At 41.0% G+C, this 25,487-nt stretch overlaps 1 protein-coding gene and 1 pseudogene across 1 annotated transcript in view; both read right to left on the bottom strand.

Moving 5' to 3' along the window:
- CAP2 (cyclase associated actin cytoskeleton regulatory protein 2) overlaps window positions 1–25,487 on the bottom strand; it is a 141,407-nt gene that overhangs the window by 36,781 nt on the left and 79,139 nt on the right. Inside the window, exons 5-6 of the mRNA XM_028513799.2 lie at window positions 2,430–2,573; window positions 2,015–2,100 (exon numbers count right to left, since the gene is read on the bottom strand). Coding sequence (XP_028369600.1) covers window positions 2,015–2,100; window positions 2,430–2,573 — 230 coding nt within the window. The remainder of the gene's footprint in view (window positions 1–2,014; window positions 2,101–2,429; window positions 2,574–25,487) is intronic.
- On the bottom strand, window positions 6,231–24,575 carry LOC114496149 (annotated as a pseudogene).

Here is a 25,487-nt window from a genome sequence, read left to right on the forward strand (position 1 = left end):
GAAAGTTCTAGCAAAACTTGTGATAAGGAATAACAATATGATGTCTTCTAGCCTGAAGTCAGTGTCTACCAGACAACACAGTAGGGAGGACCCCAACAACACCTCAGGAGCTACGAGCCCATCCTCAGTTTTTGTTTACCCTGGAAGAAGCTATGGCAGGGGCCTGTGATTTTAATAATTATGACTCACAGAGGCCAATGTCAAAGTAATTAACTTACTCTATTCATTTACTGAAAAAGAGCTAAACAACCAGTCAAGCCAATTGTAAGGACTGGACTGCCCACAGCACTTTCATTTAAACCACAAGGGAGCCTCCTCTACCTACGGCTCAACTCCTCTACCTACGGCTCAACTCCTCTACCTACAGCCTGCCTGCAGGTGGGCAGCACAAGGGACAAAGGACTGCAATGTTCTGCAGCAGCACTGAGCTCACAGAGTGAAGGCCCAGCTGGCTTGGGTGCACCTGAAAGTGGGTGTACTGTGAGTGGTGTGCAGTGTTCTGCCTCTGACAGGTTACCACCCCTGGAAGTTTGACCAGTGACTTGGAACTGATCTGACAATTTCTGGAAGTGAAGTGAAGTGAATGAATCCACACGTCTGGCTGCATTTCCCTGGCATATGATAGTGTTCAGGTGATCCACTAAGTGTAATTGAGTTGTCGATGCTGCCAGAAGTACATTTTGTACTGCATAGCTGGCATCGAGGAGCAAACACTGGGCTCTACCAGAAAAAAAAAAGAAGCAGAAAACCAGAACCCTCCTGGCTATGCTGCCACCTAAAGAGAATCACTCACATCCATGGCCCAACATACAGTCAGGTAGGGACTAGGAAGAGGCCAGGAGCTGATGACCAGAGATAAAGCAAAAAATGGCCCCCAAGGTGACATGCAAAAAGGCAAGACCAAGGTGGTGCCTAAAATGTCCAGTCCTGAAAAAAAGACTCAGTACAGAAGACCTTTTACGATGTGGAAGTCACTATGGGTGTAGGTTCATGCCAACATAATTTTTATGTCCAGATTTCATAACAAAATTGGCTCCTGAACTGTTATTTTTATGTGAGAAGAGTAGGCATCTTGCATTTTCGATGCCTTTTCTCATTCATATTGCACAATTCCGTAGTCTCTATACAACATGGCAACATTTATAGTTGTATCATTGGGCACCATTGCCTTGGTCACAGTTCTCTGGAGGCAGGTGGTCTATTATTGGGTATAATTAATGTATCTGAAGTTCCCATGGAGTGAAAGAAGAAAAAGGCACACTTATGTCTCCTAAATCTGTCCTTCTTAAAAGCTACAAGACCTCTTTGCCTGACACAGAAAAACTATATGAAGGTAGCACTGTAGTTAAGGAGACATTTTCATGTATATTCAGCTCTGGTGTCTTTCCATTTGGTCCCATTTTCCATTTTAACCCTAATTTAGGCCTCTTTAAGATCAATGATTTGGGTTTAGAAAGCAACAGTTAAAATTTAAAAGCTGGTTCTATAGGCAAACCCATTGGTTCAGACTCTTCTGTTCTTCCAACAGCCCTCTGAGTGCTATTCTTATAAATGCCTTTTGTATTTCAATCTCACCACAATCTCTGCTTTCCCTCTCATTGGCCTGGTTTATTGTCTCATCTCATTTCTGTTCTTTATTTATACTTCATTTTCTGATTTCTCCTTTCATCTCTCTGCTCACCCACCAACTCTATTTTGATCACTGTAAAAGTTTTGTGACCATATGGGGCTGGTCTATCACAAATCATCACAGAGCTCTTGCATTAATGTGGGAATATGTAACAGATAACGTGCATTCAAGTGGGAGAGTTTATTCAGTACAAGAAAACTGAGGCAGAACTTCTAAAACACTTTCCATTTTGCTTTTCTTGCAAATATATGCTTTTTCATTAACATTTATAGTAAATTTGTTAATAGCTCTTGAAAGGAATCAGTAGTGAATTATATAAATATTAGGGACAAATGTCTAACAAGCGATTAACTGAAAACTTGGTCAGTAAAAGAAGGTACATACCTGTGTTTGTAGTCCTTTAAAACCCTGTTAGTGTAAAAGGTGGCAGCATCATTCATCTCCTTGACATAAGGACCGGGTTTGGGGGACTGAGAGAACAGGACCATCACCCAAGCATAGAAGGAAAAAAAAATAGGATAAGAAAGAAAATGCCTTAAAGAAGAAGAAAAGCAATGGAGATATTGACTTGAAAGTTAGAGTCAAATGTTGCTCTGTAAAGATTGATGAAACAGTTTCACATCTTAGAACACAAAGCACTGAACTTCAAACAGCATAAGAAAGAGCACAAGTCAGCCTGCACAGACTCTGCCTTCAGTGTAACAGAGGGATGATGAAGGAACCTGAAAGGAGCCATGGATTCTCCCACACACTCCAAAAATGTGACGAGGTGCAGTGGCGACACTCCATCCGGACTCACCACAGCTATCCACCCAAGGGCCGGGATGCTTTCACTGACGGCTGAGAGATGGTTAAACATTGTGCTGCCTCGGTTCTTCTCTCTGAAAGTTTGGATTTCCTGTATCTTTTCCGATATTGGTTTCAGAAGTGCAGTCACGTCATTCTGTAATGAAGCATTGAGCACTATTACTAAGGACAGGACAGAAGCAGCTTGCCTCCATGTTGGCCTAAGGTGTGGTCAGGACTCACCATTTGTTGGTGGTTTTCACAATAGAATGTTTTTTTCTGTTATGATAATACTATATATTCATTCTCTGAACTATGAAAATTGCACATAGTTTTGACAACAATTAATGTCTCCCGAGACATGGAAAAACCCCAGTATATGATACAGCCCTATTTTAGAGAATCATGCATGGAACAGAGTGAAACTGAGAGTGGATCAGTTGTGTTTTCAAATGGAATGCATAGATCACATGCTATAGTAACACAAGTCTAAGATCAGGGTGGGTGAGAGGTTAGTAAAAAGGTAGTTTTTTATTCCTGTGGGAAAATGATGTGAAAGAGGGTCTTTGCTTTTATCAGAGTTACCACAATCCACACCAAAAAGCAGAAATATTTCACTGAAGCTCTTTTTAAGAAAATCTGATGGCTTGTAATATTTATAGTTACCTTAAAGTCTGGTTTGGTTTTTTCTACAATGTCCTAGGTCAACCTGGCCTATGACTACTTCTGATTAATTCAATAACTGGCTTTCCTAGCCATACAAAAAATGACTTTCAAAATTATTGACTTCTGGTTAAGATGGCAGCAGAGGTAAATGCAATACTCACCTCATCCCACAACCACATAAAAATTATAACTAGTCTACAGAACAACTACCATTCAGAACTGCCTGAAATTGAGTTGAATGTTGTGCCCTATAGGACACCTACTACATTAGGACACTTACTACTGTACCAAGCCTGGGAGATGCAGCAGCTCTACCTAATACATAGAAACAAACACAGGGGGGCTGCCAAAATGAGGAGACAAAGACATATGAGCCAAATGTAAGAACAGAATAAAATTCCAGAAAAAGAACTAAACAAAATGGAGACAAGTGATCTACTAGATGCAGAGTTCAATACACTGGCTATCAGGATGCTCAATAAATTTAGTGAGAACATCAACAGCATAAAAAATAACCAGTCAGAAATGAAGGAAACACTAACTGAGATGAAGAATATTTTACAGGGAAATTAACAGTAGAGTAGATAAAGCTGAGAATCAAATCAATGACTTTGAATATAAGGAAGCAAAAAACATCCAATCAGAACAACACAAAGAAAAAGGAATCCAAAAAATGAGGGTAATATAAAGAGCCTTCAGGACAACTTTAAGCATACCAACATTGGCATCATTGGGGTTCCAGAAGAAGAAGAGGGAGAGCAAGAAATTGAAAACCTATTTGAAACAATAATAACAAAAAACTTCCCTAAATTGGTGAATGAAATAGACATGTAAGCCCAGGAAGCACATAGAGTCCCAAACAAGATGAACCCAAAGAGTCTCACTCTAAGACACATCATAGTTAAAATGCCAAAGGTTAACAACAAAGAAAGAATCTTAAAAACAGCAAGAGAAAAGCAGCTAGTTACCTACAAAGGAGCTCTTTTAAGACTGTCAGCTGATTTCTTATCAAAAACTTTGCAGGCCAGAAGGGATTGGCAAGAAATAGGCAAAGTGATGAAAAGCAGGGACCTACAGCCAAGATTGCTCTACCTAGCAAGTCATTTAGCAATATCATTTAGAACTGAAGGGCAGATAAAGAGATTCCCAGATAAGAAAAAGCTAAAGAAGTTCATTATCACCAAACCATTATTATATGAAATGTCAAAGGGTCTTCTTTAAGAAGAAAAAAATATGGACAATAAAATGGCAAAAATACATATCTATCAATAATTGAATCTAAAAAACAAATAAGCAGGACAGAAATGGACTCATAGATACAGATAACATTTTGATGGTTGCCAGACTGAAGGGAGGTTGGGGGAATAGGTGAGAAAGGTGAAGGGGTTAAGAAGTACAACTGGGTTGTTACAGAATAACCATAGGGATGTAATAGTCATGGGACTGTAGTCACTAATATTTTAATAACTACGCATGGTGTCAGATGAGTGTGAGGTATATAGGGATGATCACTTAGTATGTTATATAATGTATAATTACTGGGCAGTACACCTGAAACTGATATAATAATGTATGTCAGCTATAATTGAAATATAAAAGATTTAAAAATCCCAAAACAATCATGTGAGCTGACTTTTGAAGTATCACAGAGATAGGTGCTTGTCTCTACTTTCTCTAGTTTTGAAGACCAGATACAAGGTTACCTGAAATTTGTGTGTATATGCTCCAAAGAAATAGCAACAGTCTTTTATTTCGGCATTGTAAAAGCAGTTGAAGAGGACTTTAAATCTTGTTTGCAGGAAATAAAATAGAAAGGCACTAAAGTCCTTTAATTTTTTTAACCAAGACTTCACAGCAAAGGTTCCCTTGGCTACATATCAAAATCACTTGGGGGCTTTCAGCAACAGAGGCCTGGGTCCCACCCTAGAGACTCTGATTTAACTGATCTGGAAGTGAGTTGGGTTGGGGGATGTTGGAAAAATTCCCCAGGTAAGATGTTAATTAATGCTACAGATGGTGGCACCTTAATACCCCCAAAGTTGTCTCCACTAGGGACAGCAAACCAGTAGGGGCATAGTTATGTCCAGCTGCTGCAGCTTCCAGACCTCACTTTTCCTGCTTAACTCCTGTGCATACCCTCCCATATAAGAAATGTTGTACATGAAGGCTTGGAATTAGAATGACCTTAATTCACCACTCACCTCTGCCACTTGCTACCTATGCGGCCTTAAACAAATTACTTAAACTGAGCCTTGGTCTCCTTATTTTTAAGTCAGAGATAATAACACTTACATAAACTATAGGAGATACAGCATATTAGTCCTCTAGCGCATGGAAGATATGCAGTAAGTGGAAGTGATTATTATCATCACCATTATTATTATTACTGCTATGCAATTAGCTCAGACTGGAGGTAAAACAGATGTTCCCTGTAATATGTAATATTCATTCACTTCAAATAAATGACTATGCATTTACATTTTTAAATTATTCAATTACAGCTGACATTCAATATTTATTTCAGGTGTACAGCATAGTGGTTAGACATTTTATAACTTATGAAGTGATCCTCCAGAGTCTGGCATCCACCTGACACCACACGTAGTTAGTACAACATGTCTACTATATTCCCTGTGCTGTACTTTACCTCCCTAGGACTATTTTGTAACTACCCAGTCCTCCAATCCCCTTCAAATTTGGCAACCATCAGTCTTCTTTGTATCTATTTTGTTTGTTCATTTATTTTTTTCTTTAGATTTCATGTGTAAATAAAATCATATAGTGTCTCTCTCTGTCTGATTTGTTTCACTCAGCATAATACCATCTCAGGGGTGTCCAACCTGCAGCCTGAGGCTGCATGTGGCTCAGGATGACTGTGAATGCAGCCCAACACAAAACTGTAAATTTACTTAAAACATTATGAGATTTTTTTGTGTGTTTAAGTGTCACAATCTATTCAATGTGTGGCCCAATACAACTCTTCTTCCAGTGTGGCCCAGAGACACCAGAAGGTTGGACACCCCTGCATCCGTCCATGTTGTCATAAATGGTAAGATTTCATTCTTTGTTATGGCTGAGTAATATTCCATTGTACATATGTGCCATATCTTTTTTATCCAGTTGTCTATTGATGGACACCTAGGTTGCTTCCATGTCTTGGCTATTGAAAATAACCCTGCATGGGACATAGGTATGCTTATATTTTCAAATTAGTGTTTTGAATTTCTTCAGATAAGTACCCAGAAGTAGGATGCTGGGTCACACTAGTTCTAATCTGAAATTTTTTTTTGATGCTTTAGGATTGACCTTGTTTAAACAATAGGGGGAAAGACTCTTCAGCAAGCATCTTCCAGAGCTCACAGCATCACTCTGGCCACACACTTCTCTCTACCCACTGAAAGTAAAATTAATCAGGTGACTTCTAAACCTTGTAAAGTGACACATGGTCATTGTTGACCTGAGTGAACAGCTCTCCAATCCAGGAGTCCCCACCACTGTCATTTTGGAAAGGATCAAGATTTAGCACCGAGAGGACCCCATTCACTCTCTCTGCTGCATGTTTGTGCGCCTCCAGAAACATTGACTGCATTTGCCTAATTGAGTACACAAGCAAGTCTGGATACTGAGATCTAGCTAGTAAAAGTAGCAGCAAAGACAAAATAAGATGGAATCATTAGAAAAGCTAAGGGAAGGTTTTTAAAAATGCTTTCAATTCAAGTCAAAATTAAGGCACTGTTTAATTCCGCTAGGTTTGCAGAGCTGTGGATGTTTTGCTGTTCTTGGGGGAAAAAAAGAGAGAAGACTCTATAATGAGCACATTTCTTTGAGGAAAATACCATGTTTAAGTTTTTGAAGCCATTGTGAAGTTACTTTAAATTTTGGACATTGTTCAAAGTTAGAATATATGTTGGTTAGGATGTGTTCACAGCTGACGCATCTCCAAAAAAAATTCTTCATGAAGGCTGCCAGCTCTGAATATCCTCGATGGTGACCACATTGCACTGAGAGGCCTGGATGCCTCCCACAGACCTATGCCCTTTCAGGGAGGTTATATTTAGCCAACAGGTTTATTTGGAGCTAAACAAAACAAGCAAACAAACAAAAATGAGCTTTTATCAAGAAACCTTTCTTCTAAAGCATCGTCTCCTTTGGCATTACCAATGTGGAATGGAATATTCATTTTGCTTCTATTCTGGGACTCCATTGGACATATATAGAATCCCTGAGAATTATCAATGATATCATAAATCATTTGTGATTTGATGGAGCAAGCCTGTCCATGGCTGCTGCACTGACATTGTTCATAATTCATTCCAGGACCAAGACCATGTCGTAAATGCTGCTGTAGGGAGGTGTACTGTATAAGGAGTTTGAGCTCCAGGCCTGGGAGGCACTCTCTGAGGGTGAACCCCCGCAGATGGTCACCACATCACCATGACCCCTGCAGAGCCATTGTTCTCTGTACCAGCAAAAATTACACCCAACTTGGAAATGTTCACTGGCTTGGAATAGGAGGTTTAAAGACATGTCACAAACCAGCACTGCTCCCTTGACACCAGAGATAAAGTCAAACCCCACACCATGCATGGTCTCGGGGGCACAGTAATACACATAGGAGGCATCACAGCCTGAGGGTCCAGGTGCTGGGTCTAGAATTTTTGTACAACTCCCAAGTTTAGGATGGGCGATGTTCATAGTTCCAAATGTCTTGGCTTCTTCTGTGGCTTTAGCTGACCAAGCTCTGTCACCACAAAGCACACCTTCCTGCTTTTGGGCCCATTAGGCTTAAAGGGACAGCACTGAACTGGCCAGAGCCACCTCCTGGCACAAAAATTTCCTTGTAGTTGTCTGGAACAGCTAGCAATTTCTGAACACAATTTTCTGTGCTGTTAAGAATCTTAGCAAAATCTGATGACCTGTGGCTCATTTTAAGAACACTAATCTCAATGCCTTTGTAGTCTAATAATTCTTTTTGTATCTCTAACAATACTGAGCATAGCAGTTTTGCAGCCTGCTGCCTCAACTCCCCTGCCCCTACCCCCTGCCTCAAGTCAGCTGGCCTAAAGTTGAAGTTGATTACCTACCTCTGGGCATCCATGCTGGGGTGCCCCCCACCTGCAAGTCATTGGGTGAGATATTTTAAAATTTTTGAGGACTCTTCATATACTGTTTTCCACAGTGGCTATACCAATCTGCATTCCCATCTACAGTGCACCAGGGGTCCCTTTTCTCTGCATCCTTGCCAACACTTATTTGCTGATTTATTGATGATGCCATTCTTACAGGTGTAAGGTGGTATTTCATTGCGGCTTTAATTTGCATTTTTCTGATGACTTTGTATTTAAAGTAAGAGGGGCTCCAGATAAAATCCATGTAGGCTAACAGAGTTTTAGAATTACAGGAATCTAAAGTGGGTCCTCTAGTTTAGCTTCTGACAGACTGAAGTGAGTAGGTCACATCAGTATTAAAAAATAGAATAAATAAAAAAATATTAAAAGGCCTTCACATGTAGTAAGGGTGAGTGTTTTATGAACATTTGTTTCAAGTATACAGTGCATGAGTGAGTGAGTGTGTGCATGCTGGGCTGCAAAATAGTGTATATCTTCCTATGAATTTCAATCTAGAAGTTTAGGAAATGTGGATCTAATACAATTCTCCCATCTTACATAATTGGGATGCAAGCTCAGGGAGGTTACTTTACTAAGTCAGGATCAGCTAGCAAGAGTTGGTAGAGCTGGAGCTAGAATCCAGGCCTTCTGTGAGGCCTGAAGATGACTCTATTGGATACTCAGAAAAATACAGTTAGCTTTCCACACACAGGTTTCTTCTATGTCAGTAGCATTAGGAAAAGGTATTGTGAAGAGATTAAGGACTCAGTTCTAGAATGAGACCACTCGGGTTCACGTTCTTGTTCCCCAGGGCACTAAGCTGTAGGACTTCCCACAAATTACCAAATGTGTCTATAATTCCATGATCACGTTGGCAAAACAGTTTCTATAATGGCACCCACCTCCCAGGGCTGCTCTGAGGAGTAAATGAGAGAACATGTCTGTACTGGTACACCATTTGGTACATTGTGGGTGATCTCCAAGGAGTCTGCCCATTGAAAAGGCTCTCATTGACAAGATGCACTGACCAGCTCTTTCCTGTCACTGATAGGCAAACACAAGGAGAGTGACTTCCTAATTGAAATATGCAGACAGACAGAGGTGGGTTTTTACTTGGGAGAAACAAAAAGAAGTGTAGGGAAAGAAAGCAAAGTGTGCTCAAAGTTTTCAGTGAACTTTTTAATTCTTCCATGTTGGAGGGGAAAACCAAAAAATGTTCCTGCAGCTGCCAGACAGACCTTGGGAAAAATTCATGTTTCTCACCTTCTCACTTTCCCTTCTAACCAGCATAGAGACAAGATCTTACAGATTCGGCCAGAGGACCCTGAATCAGGGCGGTTACAGGCCGAATTGTGTTCTTTACAAATTCCTGTGTTGAAGTCCCAATTCCTGTTACCTCAGAATGTGGTTGCATTTGCCGGTTAGAGCCTTTAAAGAGGTAATTAAATTAAAAGGAGATCATTAGGGTGGACTCTTAGCCAGTGAGTGTCCTTACATGAAGAGGTGATTAGGACACAGTCATGAGCAGAGGGAAGACACCAGAAGACAGCCAACTATGAGCCAAGGAGAGAGGCTTCAGGTGAAACCTGCTGATACCTTGATCTCAAACTTCCAGTCTGCAGAACTGGGAGAAAACAAATTTCTGTTTTTTAAGAGCCCCTGACCCCCACTCCTCCTTCAGTCTGTGGTGCTTTGTGCTGGCAGCCTGAGCAAACTAATATAAGGCCAGTACAGGAAAAGCAAACAGACACCCCAAACCCTTAACAGCAATAAAGCAAATAAAACCCTGTAAATATTCCTGCCCCAAACACCACTCTTCCATGCTTGCTCGCTGATGGCTGCCAAAAGTCAGGTTTAATTCCTCTCCCCAGGATCTTCTCTTGAGAAGGCAAACATTTCCTTCCACATGAGATTCTTTTTAGTCTAAATTCAACACCTAGTCAAAGATGTATTATCAGCTTTCCCAGGAGGCAGGTGATTATATAATTATGGCAAGATTACTGAAAAACAGCTTAATTTTCTGCGACAGTTTGCCAAGACATAATATTCTTGATGTAATGACATTAAAAAAATCCTTACCAGAGGATATGTTTACTGATTTTAGAGAGAGAGGAAGGGGGAGAGAGAGAAAGAGAGAAACATCACTGCGAGAAAGAAACATCAATCAGTTGCCTCCCATACACACCCACAACTGGGATTGAACCCATGACCTAAGTATGGGCCCTGACTGAGGATCGAACCCACAACCTTTTGGTGCAGGGGATGACACTCCCACCAGTTGAACCACCCAGCCAGGGTGCAATGACATTTTTGAGAAAGGCCAGAATATCTGAATTGTTGGTGAAACCTGGCCTATTGCCCCAAAGGGAAAAAGAACCAGAAACTGTGTATTTACAATGTTAGATAGATTTATTAAGGCCATATTTGTTTATCTCTGACTTCTCAAGAACAAACTCCAAAGTCTGAGGAGACAGAGTACTCTGGGAGATATTTTATATGGTTATCTGATGAAAGCATTATAAAGATTGAGAAAGTTTCCTTCTGCCTTAGTTTGGCAATTTTGTGAAGAATCGTCTTCATTAAAAAAAAGAAAGCAATGCCAAGAGAACTAAGTTTAATAGCTATTTGCACAACCTTAATAAATAGTACAGCTTTTATATTGCAGATTTCTCCTGTACTTTAAAGTAGGCTTACATTCTCCAGCTCATCCTGAACTTTCACAGCTGGAATCAAAAACAGAGAGAGAGAGAACATTAGAGTTATGGTGTGATTTCCATCAAGGCTGATTGTGTGGGATGTCACATGAAAAGCAAATGAGGAGGTTATTAGAGGTACTTCCATCTGTTTAAGCATTAAGCATATATTAGGCGTACTCAATAAACACTGGTTGAATTGTGGTGATGTCCATTAACACAGCAAAAGGACTTTCCACTGATAGAAGGAGATACATTTAAGAGGCACCCTGGGTTTTTTCAATGGGATGCATTGTCGATGGCTCCTCAGGCACATCTAAAAGCTAGCAGGCTTTGGAATGAGTTCAGATCTGTTAATTTTACGTAAGTCTCACTCAGATTTTTAAAAAATTTATCACTCATGTTTCTTTTATTCTGGAAGGTGCCTCCCTGAAAGAAAATCGTTTTTTCAAGGCTCACGTGAAGATTAGCTGAAAAATCTCCTCTGCCTTCTCCAGGTTTCTGTGGCTTTAAGAGAAGGTGAAAAATGGCCAAAATGAAGGAGATACAATGCCCAAACTGCAAGTTTCAGCAAATGTTTCCAAGGGCTATTTTAGCTTGATGGGACTGGGCTTTGGAGAGTATTTCAGGACTTTATGACTTTAGTTTCTGCTCTAAAGTTCAAGAATTGAGACCCATTATCAGCTTCATCTCAGTTTAGCTCCAGAAATAATTGTTTTGCAGAAAGTAAAATTAAAGAGTTTTATCAGCACGCTTTGTAGAAATGTTACCCAAAAAGGAAAACCAAATTCCCACTCATGCTGTTTTGCAAGGGATGGAACAAACCCTGGGAGTTTGACTTCAAAGATTTATCATTAAATTAAATGAAATAAGTCTGTTATTTCTGGAACCCAAGGTTCTAATGTGATTCTACATCAGGTAGAAAGTAGATCGATCTATTGTTACTTCTTTTTAAATAATTTCTTTTTCTGACAATAAAATAAATACTATATGTCTTTGTGAAACATTAGAAAATACAAATGGGAAAACTTAAGTAAACAATAAACCTTCCTAATTCTATCACATCGAGAACTACTGCTAAATGATTTTTTTTCTTGTAGCTATAATTATTAGAGATAGCTTTAAAAATAACATAACTGATTTTAAAGTAATGGTTTAGGCCATAAAGAATGGTCCTCAGAGTTGAAATCAAACAGTTCAATTAAAACAAACAAGCATGAAAACACAAAACCCATCATATATTCTTGGCAAGTATTATGAGAATGCTGTTATTTTAGGAAGGACGTTTTAAACATAAATACTACAAAGGCATTACTAGTACAACTCAGGCAAACTTAATGGCATTAAAGTAAAAATTGGACTTTTTCATAGGTGGACCCCACCTGCATTTAAAATTCTAAGAAACCCAATGTTAAGCAGTACTTCTTAGCTAACCACACTACCAAATATTGATCATATTACTTTGGCTTATGTGTTTTTGTGCTAAGTTTTAGCAGTTGATTCTATTTGGGTGCATGTGTGTACGTGTGTGAGCTTTAGCACAGAAAACACATGGAAAGATATACCTCAAAGTGTTAATATAACAATTTTATTTAATTTTATTGGCTTATCCAGGTATTCTAAATTTTCTAATACGTATGTGCATTTCTTTTGTAATTAAGTTTTGTGACCTTCAATGGTAGAAAAAATTTGTCACAGGTTTAAGTATATATATTTACATACATAGACTATATATAGAGTCTACATATATATATATTGTCTACATCTCTCTATATAGACTATATATTATAAAGTCTCTTTTTTACTATCAGGAAGGTAGCTTCAGGAAAATATATTCAGAAATTATCAAAATAAATTATTCAGATGGAGAAGAATAGTTAACATTTTCTCAGGCAAAGGTCATCCCAATCAGAAAGAGTGTTTGCTCTGAAAATATATTATTTGGGTAAATTCTAATAAATAAAGCTATTGTTTTCACCATTTTAAGTCAGGAGCAAATTATTTTTGATCAGAAATGTTAATTTGAATTAACTTGCTCAGTGTGATTGTAGATATTTCCCGAGGCTCATTCCCTTCCTGCCTCTTTCATAGAAACATTTTCCACTATCCAGGAATACTTTGGAGATTTCAGAATATGCCTCAAGGAAATACTTTCAGAAGCATTTGTACATTTAAGACAACTTGAAAATTTAAAACATTTGCAAACTGTCACAGAAGCCAATTTAAATAAACAGCCTACTGAGCACCACAAAAATACACGATACTATGGTAGTTGTCATTATATTGCATCATGACAAGTTCCTTGGAATATTTTCTTGTATGTTCTTAAGGCTTTACATTCCACATATATTTTTTACTTTGGGTTGATAAACTCTCTTACAAATATACTCAAGAATTCCAAAGCCTTTTGCTCATATTCCTTAAAAATCATTCTTAAGGAGTAAAACCAAGGAGGCTTGGTTTCCTCAGGGAAACCAAGGGACTGCTTTGGAGAGCTGCCTTGTACTGATACCTAACTGAGAAGCTTATAACATGCATGAACTCCTACTTATTTTTTAAATGGAATGTTCAACTACCCATTATACTCATAAGCAAATTTTTAGTAGTAATTTATTTAAAAAACAAACTGTTTCAGACATACAGAAAAGCATAGAAAATAATAATGACAGGCACCCATGTAGACAAAACATAATTTAACATCTCACAGGGGCCCAGGATCACCACTACGTTGTGCCTTTGCCAACACAGGCCAAAGCACAGCTGGAAACGCAGAGGTCTGCAGCCTGGGGCATAGAACTGTTTACGAAAGACCTCAGGGGTGGCACTACAGCTTAATGTCATATTGTTCTATTTTTGTCAGAAAGGTAGGACAGTGAGCACTGGCAGTTGTTAATTGGGTATTTTTAACATAAAGTCTTTTCTGCAAAAGCATTCAGCAAAACATAGGCTAAAGAGCTTCTTCAAAGTTATTTTCTTACTTTTCAGATACTAATTTACACTGCTGCTATCAACACATTTTAACTTGTCAGAATTATTCGAAGCCTTAAGTTAGGATTTTGGGGCCATTGACGCTAAGAAGGAACATGTCTTTGTCAGTTCCTACTGCTTTTTGTATTTGCTTCAGTTCACAGGTGTGAGCCCTCTCTCTCCTCATTTCTAGTTTCTGTCTGTGCTGCAGTATTTGGGGGGCGCTCACTCCAAAGCCTACAATTTATTCATCAGAACAAGAACACAGTTCTGCTCGTGTGATACGTGGGCCACCATTTTCTCTAAGCGCTCCATGTTTGACATATTTCAGAAAGCTAGGATGATATACAACGTCAAGTTCAATGAAAATCTAAATGTTTTACGTGGTGACTCACAGTAGTTTGTGTCCTTACAATGTCTTATACCCTGAATCTTGCCACAACAAGGGTCAGAAGACAGAAAAAAAAACCCCATTAATTGTTCCCTCAGGTTAAGATTTATAGATTTCATTAAAGTTGTTCTGATAGGTAAAACCTTTTACTGGTAGCACAAAAAGAATAGCCCGTCTGAGCAAACATCTTTCCCGTTCATGCACTGATGTGCAGGCTCACGAATGAACCTGGGGTACATACGAGGCTCCCGTGAAACCCTCCGTGTGGCTGGACTTGACAAAATGAGTTCTACAAAATGCCGGGTTCATGGCAGGGACAGGGGATTAGCTAGATTATCTGAGATCCAGGAAGGAAGCAGTGGGTCAACAGGCAATGACAAATAAAGATATACAAAATCATGGTCGAGAGAAACCAGGGGGGAAAATTAGGCTGAAAATCAAAAGATTATCCTGGTTATCCATAATCAGCACACGAGGATAGACTGGGTGGCCGAGGGGAATCTGATCTTGCACTTTGTTGTTGTTTCAGCTTATTTTATTGGCCCGGCCGAGAACACAGCAGTTCTTCACCTATCTGGTAGGTACCATCTGGCTTCTGACACTGAAGAATTTTATAATCCCTTATAATTTTACTTTATGGGATTCTGAACATTAAAGTTGAAAGGCGGTAGATCTCACTTAAATGCCCAGGGACTTCACTAACCACAATCTCCAGGGATGGAAATTGGAGAAAACTGCCAAAACCATTCAAATTCATCAGTTACATAAAATCTAAAACAATATACTGTGATCAGAAATTAGTTCTTTGAAACCGAACAAAAAATCCAAATTGCCATGAATTTTTTTTCTACCAATACTTGTTGAGCATTAACTGCATGTCAAACTCCATGTTGACTGTTCTTCACCAGTTGTGTCTCCTTCCTCATGGTAAATCTCCATGTAAACTACCAAAGTCACCATTTGACAGATCCCAGCCCAGTCAACTGTATTTACTGGGTCATTGTCCTTCCCCTGGATAAATGTCCCAGCAATAGGCTCAGAGATTCATTTAAGCAGAATGTTGCTGAGATGAGAGCTATAGTTTCCTTTTCAAACTCAAGGATGCAAACAATTTCAACAACCACCCTGTGAGTCGTAAGACATCATCCCACAGGGCAGTTTCTGGGTTGCAGTATTGCGCCAAGCTACTGATACTTTGCCGCAATCATCCTTAATCAGAAATGTGCTTCTTTTTTAAAGTTAGCACCATCTTTATAAGATTCCAGTGCTCGTTTTTCTGAGGAACAGTGTATCCCACAGTGTGTCCCACAGAGCACTGGCCTCAGTTTGGTGGGCAGCTCAACACAAATGGTGCTCCCTGTCAGTGGAGCCGAGGGATTTCTTTGTCTGGCACTCCCCTGCCTCACCCTGCACTTGGCCAGTCAGGATTCACCTCAAAATACTAAAGGAGGTACTACAGAAACCTATTTAACTTTGTTTAGCTTTTTTAAATCTTACTCGCCCCACCCCGCCTCGGGTTTTCCAGGGCACTGGTATTCTGTGAAACAGACTCTGGGAAGGGCTGCTAGGGAGCATGCAGAGTGACTTTAGGGATTCCCAGAGATCTGCTGGGCTCCTCACCATGTATTCATTTGTCCTCTTCCTGTCCAGTGGTTCTTGTTCATTACCATGGAGACACTTTCAAGGGCATTTAATAGAGGACAAGAAGTCTCTTCTCTCTGGCCTCCAGCACACACACACACACACACACACACACACACACACACACACACGTTGTTTTTAGGAGCTGTAATAATCTCTGGGAGGGCTGTTGGCCTGGCCCTCCCCCTCTGCACTGAGATTCTGTCTCCTATTGCTGTCTCTCTGTTCTTTTTTTGGCCAGCTCTGCCCTCTGCTTCCAATCACCATTGGCAGTTACAATCTCTTCCTCTCCTTTCACCTTATCTTTGTTTTTTCTTTCTTCTCTCACACATCTAACCTTGTGTGTGGAAAGGCAGGCCATTTAGAAGCAACACCACTGAATCACAACATTCTTTTCCTTTTGCAGAGCAAACTGATGGCTAATGACATTTGCCTTTAGCCTTCAGGTCTTGAGCTCTGTTCTCTCTGAGCTGCCCATGGCCGTGGATGCTTTTTTGTGCCCCAAGAGGGATTTTTACTATTTCCAAGGCTTCCTTATGCTTTGGATCCCATGCACTCAAAGTCTGGCAGTGTTCATAGATCGCTGTGCCTGGCTTTTCACACTGACCCCAAAAGGAACGTGTGGCTAGCAGTATGTGTGAAGCCAGCATTAAGTGTTGCACATCTGGATGCACATCCAGAATTACTTTCTTTTTTTTTAAGATTTTATTTATTTATTTTTAGAGAGGGAAGGGAGGGAGACAGAGAGAGAAAGAGAAATTCAGTCTGCGGTTGCTGGGGGTCATGGCCTGCAACCCAGGCATGTACCCTGACTGGGAATTGAACCTGTGATACTTTGGTTCACAGCCTGCACTCAATCCACTGAGCTACGCCAGCCAGGAGAATTACTTTCTATGAGGCATGTGCAAGAAGCTCATTCTTTGATTTTTGGCTCAGTTATTAGATAAAAAGCCTGTAGCTCTTGAGTGTGTAATCAAATAGACATGATTGGAATTATGATATGTCTAAAGACAGTCAATCACCTTGTTACCTGTTAGTTTGTTTCTTCATTTATTCAACAAACACACACCATGTGCTTGTCTATGAGCCAGGGCTGGTCAGAGGTGCGGGGGCAGAGCAGTGAACAGTACAGACGATTTACAGTGGTAAACATGCAGAGGCTCTTAGGTCTTTGTTCTCTTCCGTTCAAATGTGATGGGGAACGTATTAGTCAGGGAACTCCAGAGAAACAGGTTTTCTCTGGAGGCTCACACGTGAGTTGGTGAGCTGGAGACACAGGAGAGCCAATGGTGGGGTTCCAGTTCAGAGGCCAACAGGCTTGAGACTCAGGAAGAGCTGATGTTTCACTGTGAGTCCAAAGGCAGGAAAAAGCTGATGTCCTAGTTGGAAGGCAGTCAGGCGGGAGGAAGCGTCCCTCACTCCGGGGAGGGTCAGCCTTTTGTTCTATTCAGGGCTTTAACTCATCAGATGGGGCCCACCCACATTAGGACTCAGTCTACTGATTTAAATGTTAATCTCATCCAAAAACATCCTCACAGAAACACCCAGAACAATACTTGACCAAATATCTGAGCACCCTGTGGGCCAGTAGTCAAGCTGACATATAAAACTGGCCACCACAGGAGGAGACAAAGAGCAATAAACATAATAAATAACAAAAATTATATAGCATGTTAGGCATTAGAAGCCACAGGGGGAAAAGGTAGAGTCAAGTGAAGGGGATCAGAAATATTCGTGAGGAGGGGTTTCATTTGAAACGGGATGCCAGTAGGTCTCACCAGGAAGGTGACATTTGAGTAAGTGCTTGGAGGCAGTATCAGCCATGTGGGTATCTGGGGGAAGCAGATACAACCACTGCAAGAGGAAAAAAGGCACTGTGAAGGCCCTAAGGCTGGTGTGACTCCAGGGTTAAGAACTAGTGAGCAGACAAGTGGAGCTGGAACAAGTGAGAGGGCAAGTGGTGGGGTCTCAGATGGGAGAGGACAAGGCAGGGACACAGATTATGCAGCCTGTTGATAGAACTTTGGCTTTTATTCTGAATGAAATGAAAATCAGCCTAGTTTTGAGTAAATAAATGACATGATGTAATTTTCTTTTATAAGAATCACTCAGGCTGCTGTATTGAGAACAGATTGATGGGGGGAGAGCAAGGGTAGAAGCAGGGAGATCATATTTGAGAATTTGCAGCAATTTGGATGGACGAGAAGGGAGCTGGAACTAGAGTGATGGTGATACTGGAGAGTGTGTGGAGTTGACTGGATGTGGGCTGGGCTGTTCAAGCAAATGAGGGGGGCAGGAATGACTCCGTAGTGTTTGACCTGAGCAAACTAGAAGAATGGAGTTGCCATTACTTGAGGAGGAGAAATTGCAGAAGGAACAGGTTTTAGCAGGAAGACCAGGAGTTCAGATTTGACACAATGTTTAGTCTGCCCTTAATCACACTTTCCCAAAGACCACAATTCACTACATTTGCCATGGGGCTGTTGATGTCCCTAATTCTCCTTTCCTCACTCCTAAACTCGGTCCCTTTCTGATTTCCACTCTTCAGCTTGCCTTCGCTCGGGAGCTTCTTCTTAATTTAGTACAATACCATGTGCCAAGGTCCTCACAGACACAGCTGGGCTTTTGGCCCACGATCGTCAGGGGGTGAGCTCTGTGCTGTGTCTGTCCTGGCCATGGCTTGTGCTGCAGCAAACATCTGTGAGACAGCTAGCTAACTGGGTTGTGTGTACATGCTGAGGACTCTGACATCATACTTTGTGACTGAATATCTGGACCCTTCTGCAACTTGGTTTCTGAACTTCCTGGAGTGACTAGGCCATTTTGTGGTTTAAACTGACTCTACCTGACAATCTACATTCTTTGCACTGCCTTTTCAATACAAAACTTGTTTTACTAGTTAATTTGGCAGGCTCCAAGAGAAATGGGCATTGCCACTGCCTTTTCCCCCCACCCCCTCTGCTGAACATGCCTCAGGGCTCTAGCTGGTGGCCACATCCCATGACTCTACCTGCTGACCATGAGTCAATTAAAACTGCCCATCGTTCTCATCTCACAACCGCACCTGCTGACCACTGAGTCAGTAGACCCCTGAAAATCCAGTCACCACCACCAACCAACTGATGTAAGCTTATGGTCTTTTCCCCTAACAACCCATCCTTTGGATCAGCAACTCCTCACAAGTCTGGCCTTTAAAACCCTTGCCTTATTCTTACCACCTTAGAGCTTGCCTTCAGTTTATGCTGAAGGCTACATTCTTTGATTTGCAAATCCCATCAGAATAAAACTGATCTCTCAGAAGAGTCCTGTGGAACTTGTCTTTACAATTCTGTGGTTGGCAGTAAAATTATTTTTGTTAATTTCCCAGGTCAGCTGCTCATTATATCCTGAAACTAGCTGGCCCACAGAGAGACCAAGCCTGGGACTGGGCTTCACCCGTGCCACAGCCTAACTAACGGCAGTAGCTGATGGAGGCACACTGCCTAAGACGGTTGACTTGAGGTAGAGTTGGTCGTGTTATGTAAGGGTATGTTGGTTATCTAGCTTGCATTGTTATACCAAATACAGTGCTTGTCACATAACAGGTGAATGAATGAGTGAGCAAAGTAATGTGAGGTAGAAAATAAAAATGAACCTCTGAGAAGTCAGATGTGATCTGGGTAGCAGCAATAAACTTATCTATCTAAAGATGGCAACAATTTATCCTGTTTTGATATGTGTATTTTAAAATCATAAATGAAGAAAATTTTCAGATATTGTTTCAAAAGGTTTTTAATTTTTATTTATGTATTTATTTATGTATATATGTATGTATTTATTTATTTTTAAGAGAAAGGGGAAGGGAAGGAGAGAGGGAGAGAAACATCAATTAGTTGTCTCTCTCGAGCCCCCAACAAGGGACCTTGTCCACAACTCAGGCACGTGTTTTGACTGGGAATTGGACCTGTGACCTTTGGGTTTGCAGGATGATGCCCAACCCACTAAGCCACACTCGTTAAGGCATCGCATATTTTCTTTTATGTTTTTCTCTCTGTTTTCCTTCAAAAGCTTTTTTTCTGCTTGGTGTCTGCTTACCCTGACCTCATCATGCTTTCCTGTTCCTATTATCTGTTAATATATTTACTGAACACCTATGATGTACCAGGTACCATCCTAGGTATTTGGAGGACAGTGAGAAAAGAAAGACCTCCCTTATGGGATTTACAAGTGGTGAACAGACAACAAACAACCAACATAACAAATCATCACACTACAAAAAAAAGGGGCTGAGCAGTAAAAAGGAATTGGGAGTGCTCAGGGGCTTGCTATAATGTAAACAGGTTTAAGTGAGAATATTCAGCTGACTGGAATATTTGACTGGATATTTGGCTAATTCTATTTGATTTAGCTGGTCTGACACGGCCTAGCAGGTGACGAGAATGGAATACAGTATATCAGTGAGAAAAAACAGGAAGTAGAAGGGGATAAGTTGCTTTTCACCACAAATGGCTAACTTGAATTCAGCCACTCATAGGCTATATAGTTCAATGTCAATTCCAGACACTCTTGACCTTGGCACACAGTACAGGATAATATTCTTGCTGCTGAAGAGCATTACAGAATAAAAACTGCCAGCTGCAGTTTCAAGTAACTGCTTGACCATCTTGGTGTTTTACGAATATTGTTTTTATTTTTTCTTTTAGGTTCCTTTTGTCAGCTCTGGGTCCTTCTGACTTTCTTAAATGTAGTTAGCTTCTTTTTTTCTTTTTTTGATGACCCTAAATACAAAATTAAAATATGAATACATGTGCCCTATCATTGGCCAACATCATAAGAAGCTGGTACATTTACAGAGAGAAAAAGTATACCATCATTTTCCATAGTTGGTTTTAGAAGATTTCTTTGAATTTCTAGGCTGTACCTTTCCAGCATCACACATTAGGGTGACAAAATACAAAACACAATTTCTGCAAAGGACAGGCCAAAGGTCAAACCCTTTCCTTCTTTCTGGCACATTAAATGCACATGTTCCTTCCAGCATGAGCCTAGGGACAAGCTGGGGACTAGGGCAGCTGAGTTGGACAGCCAGTGGGGTTTGGTCGTCATCATAGGCCATGTCAGGAAGCCCACAAAAGTCTCTACAAGTCCTCCGGCAGTGCGCATCACCTGAGGATCAGCGTGGGGGAGGGGGGAAATTACTGATTGCCTGCTGTAAACCAGGCACTATGCCTTATATTTTATATCTTAAACATCACAAACCTTGGAAAGATTGGCATTATTATTCCTGTTTTATAAATGAGGAAAGAAGGTTGAGAACTACTTAGTGACTAGCTCAAGATCATCTGGCTAGAAGTGGGACTTGAACCCAGATATGTCTGCTCTCAAAGCTTAAACTCTCAGGCATAACAAAAAAAGCATTGGCTTTGCAGTGGTCCCCATCTGGGTTTAACTCTCAGTTTTCATACTAGTTGGGGCTAATTCCTCTCGCTGAGCCTCATTTTCCTCCTATGAAATATGAAACACCCATCCGTAAGGCTCTGGCGGTGACTGACATGATCACATGTGCACAATGTCTGACATATAACATAGGCCTAAAAGCGGTAGCTGCTATTATCTTCATAATTACTTGAACATTTGACTGGCCTTGGATACTGAAGAAACAGTAAGTCACTGATAGACAAAGAAAACTGAATTATTGTTCAGTTAAACATAATTGATCAAAGAATTCAGAGCCGAGTGCCTGCAACAGGCACTCTGAATGAGCTTACAGGGCAGACCCTGTGAGACAGGGTGGAAACTTGGGTCATGCCTTCTTGAGAATCACAGGCAATTTCCTTACATGCTCCTGGTACGTACTAGACAAGCTGGAGCACAGGTGGGGCACCCTGCCAATCTCTGGCATGTTGAGGAATAGTCCTTGGGAGAGGCTGCCCAAGTTCAGTGCCAGGCATAACTGTATCTCCTCTGATGCGCCGGCACCAGGCTGGACTCTGAGAACTGCCTGTTGAAACCAGTACTGAATAGTAGTTATTGTGTTGTTGATTTTCTTGAAAGGCAATTTCTCTTGTAGCCATCTGTTTTAAAAGTTGTGGAATCAATGTCAGTTTCTAGACTCTCTGGTGCAAGTGTTTCCCTGTGTTTGCAGGAGTGGGCCAGAGGCAAGACAGGTATCTGTCCTCAATGGCAGAACGTCCTGTTTGCTACACTTTCCCCTCGGACAGAAGGGGCAGCACAATGGCGTTCCCAAGCACCACCAGCACCAGAGTCAGTTCTGGGTTTTAGCCTCTGTTCTGCCCCTTACTGAAGGAGAGAATAATATCCACCTCACAGAACACACGTGAATCAACCAGTGCTGCACATTCATTAATGCCCTTCCTCCTTACACTTCTAGGGGTGGAGTATAATTTGAGGTCACTGTGCTAACTTGAAGTGTGTGCTTCAGTGACAGACGCAAATTACTATTCATTGAGATGCTACGATGTGCCTGATACTATGATTTATATCTCAATAGCTGCTAATTCTCAAGTGACTTTGAAATTAAGTATTATTATCCCAATTTTTCAGCAAAGGAAACAGATTTAGGCAGACTTAATATTTTATCTCTGAAATTAATGTTGCTTTGTAATATGAGTGGCTTTTTTTGAAAGAATAGAGAATAAAATTCATTGAACAATTACTACTAATTAACACAATGACTACATTCAAGGCACTGTGCTCTTCACAGACGACAGAGATGGCCACAAGAACACACGGTGACAGTGGTGTGACTGAGCCTTGGGAAGGTGAGCTACGAGCAGGTCTGGGGTGGGTGGGGTCAGGTGGGACAACCCAGAGGGCCCATGTCTGCTCATTGTTTAAGGATGAGAGGAAATGCCAGGGGGGAAAAGTTATTCTATGCTGAAAGAACAGCAGAGAAAAAAAAACACAGGGCATAGTGGAAAAAACACAGTGACATAAAAACTCAGGGCATGGCAGAAATGACACATTTTACTGGGTGGCATGGAATACAAATCCTGTGGGGGTGTTCTGGGTGATGAGTCTGCCAAGCCAAAAGGGGATGTGCACTTGGGGAGGCTTGTATGCGATGCTGAGGAATGTGAATTGCAGTAAGGAGCTCTGGGAGGATCTTAGCAGAGCAGTTCCTGAATTGGAGGCTTAAAATAACCAGTCTGGCAGGGAGGAAAGATTCAGAGCAAGGAGCAGCAAGGCAGCACCAAAGCAGTGGCAGCGAGGCCAGTAGGGGGTGTTTACAAAGTATTAATATAGGACTGAGGGAGGCAACTGGGAGAAGGGGATGGATCTGAGAGGAATGGAGGGTGAGGATGGACTCTTTTTTTTTACACTGTATCTTTACCACTTGGCACATAGTAGGCACTCAGTTATTAAGTGCTGAGTTGAATGAAGTGAGTATGAAAAGTGATGGCAGAGGAAGACATAGAGAATAATTCCAAGGGTCTTTGTTTGGAAGATGCTGTTTAAAACTGTGACTGTCTTCTGTTAATGAAGTTCAAGAAAACCACCAGATTCCATGCACAAAACAGAGATGGTGCACATCATCCACAGCAGCCCATCCTGGAAGCTAGAGGTCACCATAAAACCATCCTATGCAAGGAATTTCAGACATCCTGATATTTCCACAGGACATGGAATGAGAATTCAAGCCCATCTTAACTGAACTTTAAGGGCAGGAGTTGGCCTTTGGGTTATGGTCATAGAATTGATAAGAGAACACATTTTTAGATCTGTGCCTTTAATGATCTCGTGTGATGGTATGTGAGCTCCTTTATAAGAAGTACTCCTATAGCCTTTTTATGGCATCCTGACCTTGCTTCAATATTATAACTTATTTATCTAGGTTTTTCTCTTGAAAAAATTTAAATGATCAATAGTAACAAATTGCTGGAGTTTTGATTCCTACTATTTTGTAGGGTTTTTCTATTTTATTGGTCCTTAGAATAGGTTTGCCTGCAAACAGAAGATTGTAAGACAAGAGGGATATTTAGGTTTTCAAATATCCACAGTGCTATGGCTCTGTGGATGGTAGGAACATGACAGGTTGTCTTCTCCCATTCCTTCTTCCCGGTCCCTCTCATCCTCAGAAGGCCCTGCTCTGTGTGGGGGCCTAGGGGAGCCTGCCACGGAGGTGGAGTTTGACAGCTACTTTAACAGTGCTATGAGTCTCTGGTTCCTGACAATGAAGAAATGGAGCATTTTAAATAAGGAAAAGGACATAAGGATGGGAAGACAGGGTTACCGTTCAGATTTTCCTTCCAAATGCATATATTTTTTGGAAAAGTATGACCTTATAAATAATTACTAATTTCTACTGATATTAATGAACACTTTTCCAGGGTTAGTAGAAATCAACCAAAAGCAATGAAGGAGCTGATAAGAAAGGAGGAGGAGTGGATGGGAGGTGGGGGCTCACAGGGCAGGAAAAGGGCACTGAGAGGGTAAGGCCCATGTTCACCATTCCCACTGGTCCCAAGGCCAGCCACAGACCTCATTCCCAGAGGCAGCTCACTGGCTCTCTTGTGCCGGAGTGTCAATGGTGACCAAGTCTGGCTGCGGAAAGCTGGGTGGCACTGGTAAGCAGAGGCTTGTGTCCTGGGCTGGAAAACACCCCGCTGATCACTGCAGGTCTCTGGCAGGTTCTGTAACTGAACGTCTGCAAGCTTTGATCTCTCCTTCTGGAGACGGAGTGAGTATAACATTACTCCCCCACGTGCTCAAGCATGACATTGTGAAAATTAACAGGTGATAAAAGAATTTTGAGATCCTTGAATTAAAAGGTCTCTCATATGTTATATAAGGTCTTTCAGATATCCTGAGATTAGCAAATATTCACATAAAATGCCATCAGTATTTATGCCACTTCTATTAGAATTGGGGAAATGTGTAATTTCTGTTTGCCATTCTGCTTATCTCAAATTCTCTCCTCACTGAACTCACCAGTAATGTCACAAAACAAATGCTGCCCTTTCTATGTTAGCACTCTCATTGGGAACAGACGAGGGGGACAATGGCATTTCAGTATGGTGTTTTGGATTCATTTAGAAGAGTCTTCACTCTAGAAAATCATAAAACATAAATTTCAAAGGCAGTGAAAGAAAACTATCTTTGGTTAAGAACCGTTTGTGTCTAGAGAAGCAATGGGATGTGGACCCCCAGATAATGACACAATCCATCCTTCCTCTGTCACAAGGACAATGCCAGGTGTTCTCAGGCAGTGGGTGAATGTTCTCAAAACCTGATGCCTACTGGGTTTTCTTACCCAAGATAATTATATGGTGCTGCCACAGTCAGATTTCCTGGTTGGCCACCTAGGTGTTGTTGGCACTGGACCCCGTCCCACATAAAGCTACCTACCCTGGCGCTTGACTGACACTCACAACACACACCTCAGCCCCGTTTGTATCCTACTTGACTTTGCCATTTTCTAACCACCAGGAAGCATGTTAGCTCGAGATGAAAAGCAAGGTGTTTACAAATTGGTCAAGAAATATGATATTTATCCTGTCAGCTGAAATGAACCTGGCAGATGTTTTTTTGGTTAAAATTAAAATTGTGAGACCTATCATGTTACCCCTGGCGATGCTGCCAGATGTACAGCGTGTGTCTGACAA

The sequence above is a fragment of the Phyllostomus discolor genome, chromosome 5, assembly GCF_004126475.2.
Source record: "Phyllostomus discolor isolate MPI-MPIP mPhyDis1 chromosome 5, mPhyDis1.pri.v3, whole genome shotgun sequence".
In the NCBI taxonomy this organism is placed as follows: domain Eukaryota; kingdom Metazoa; phylum Chordata; class Mammalia; order Chiroptera; family Phyllostomidae; genus Phyllostomus; species Phyllostomus discolor.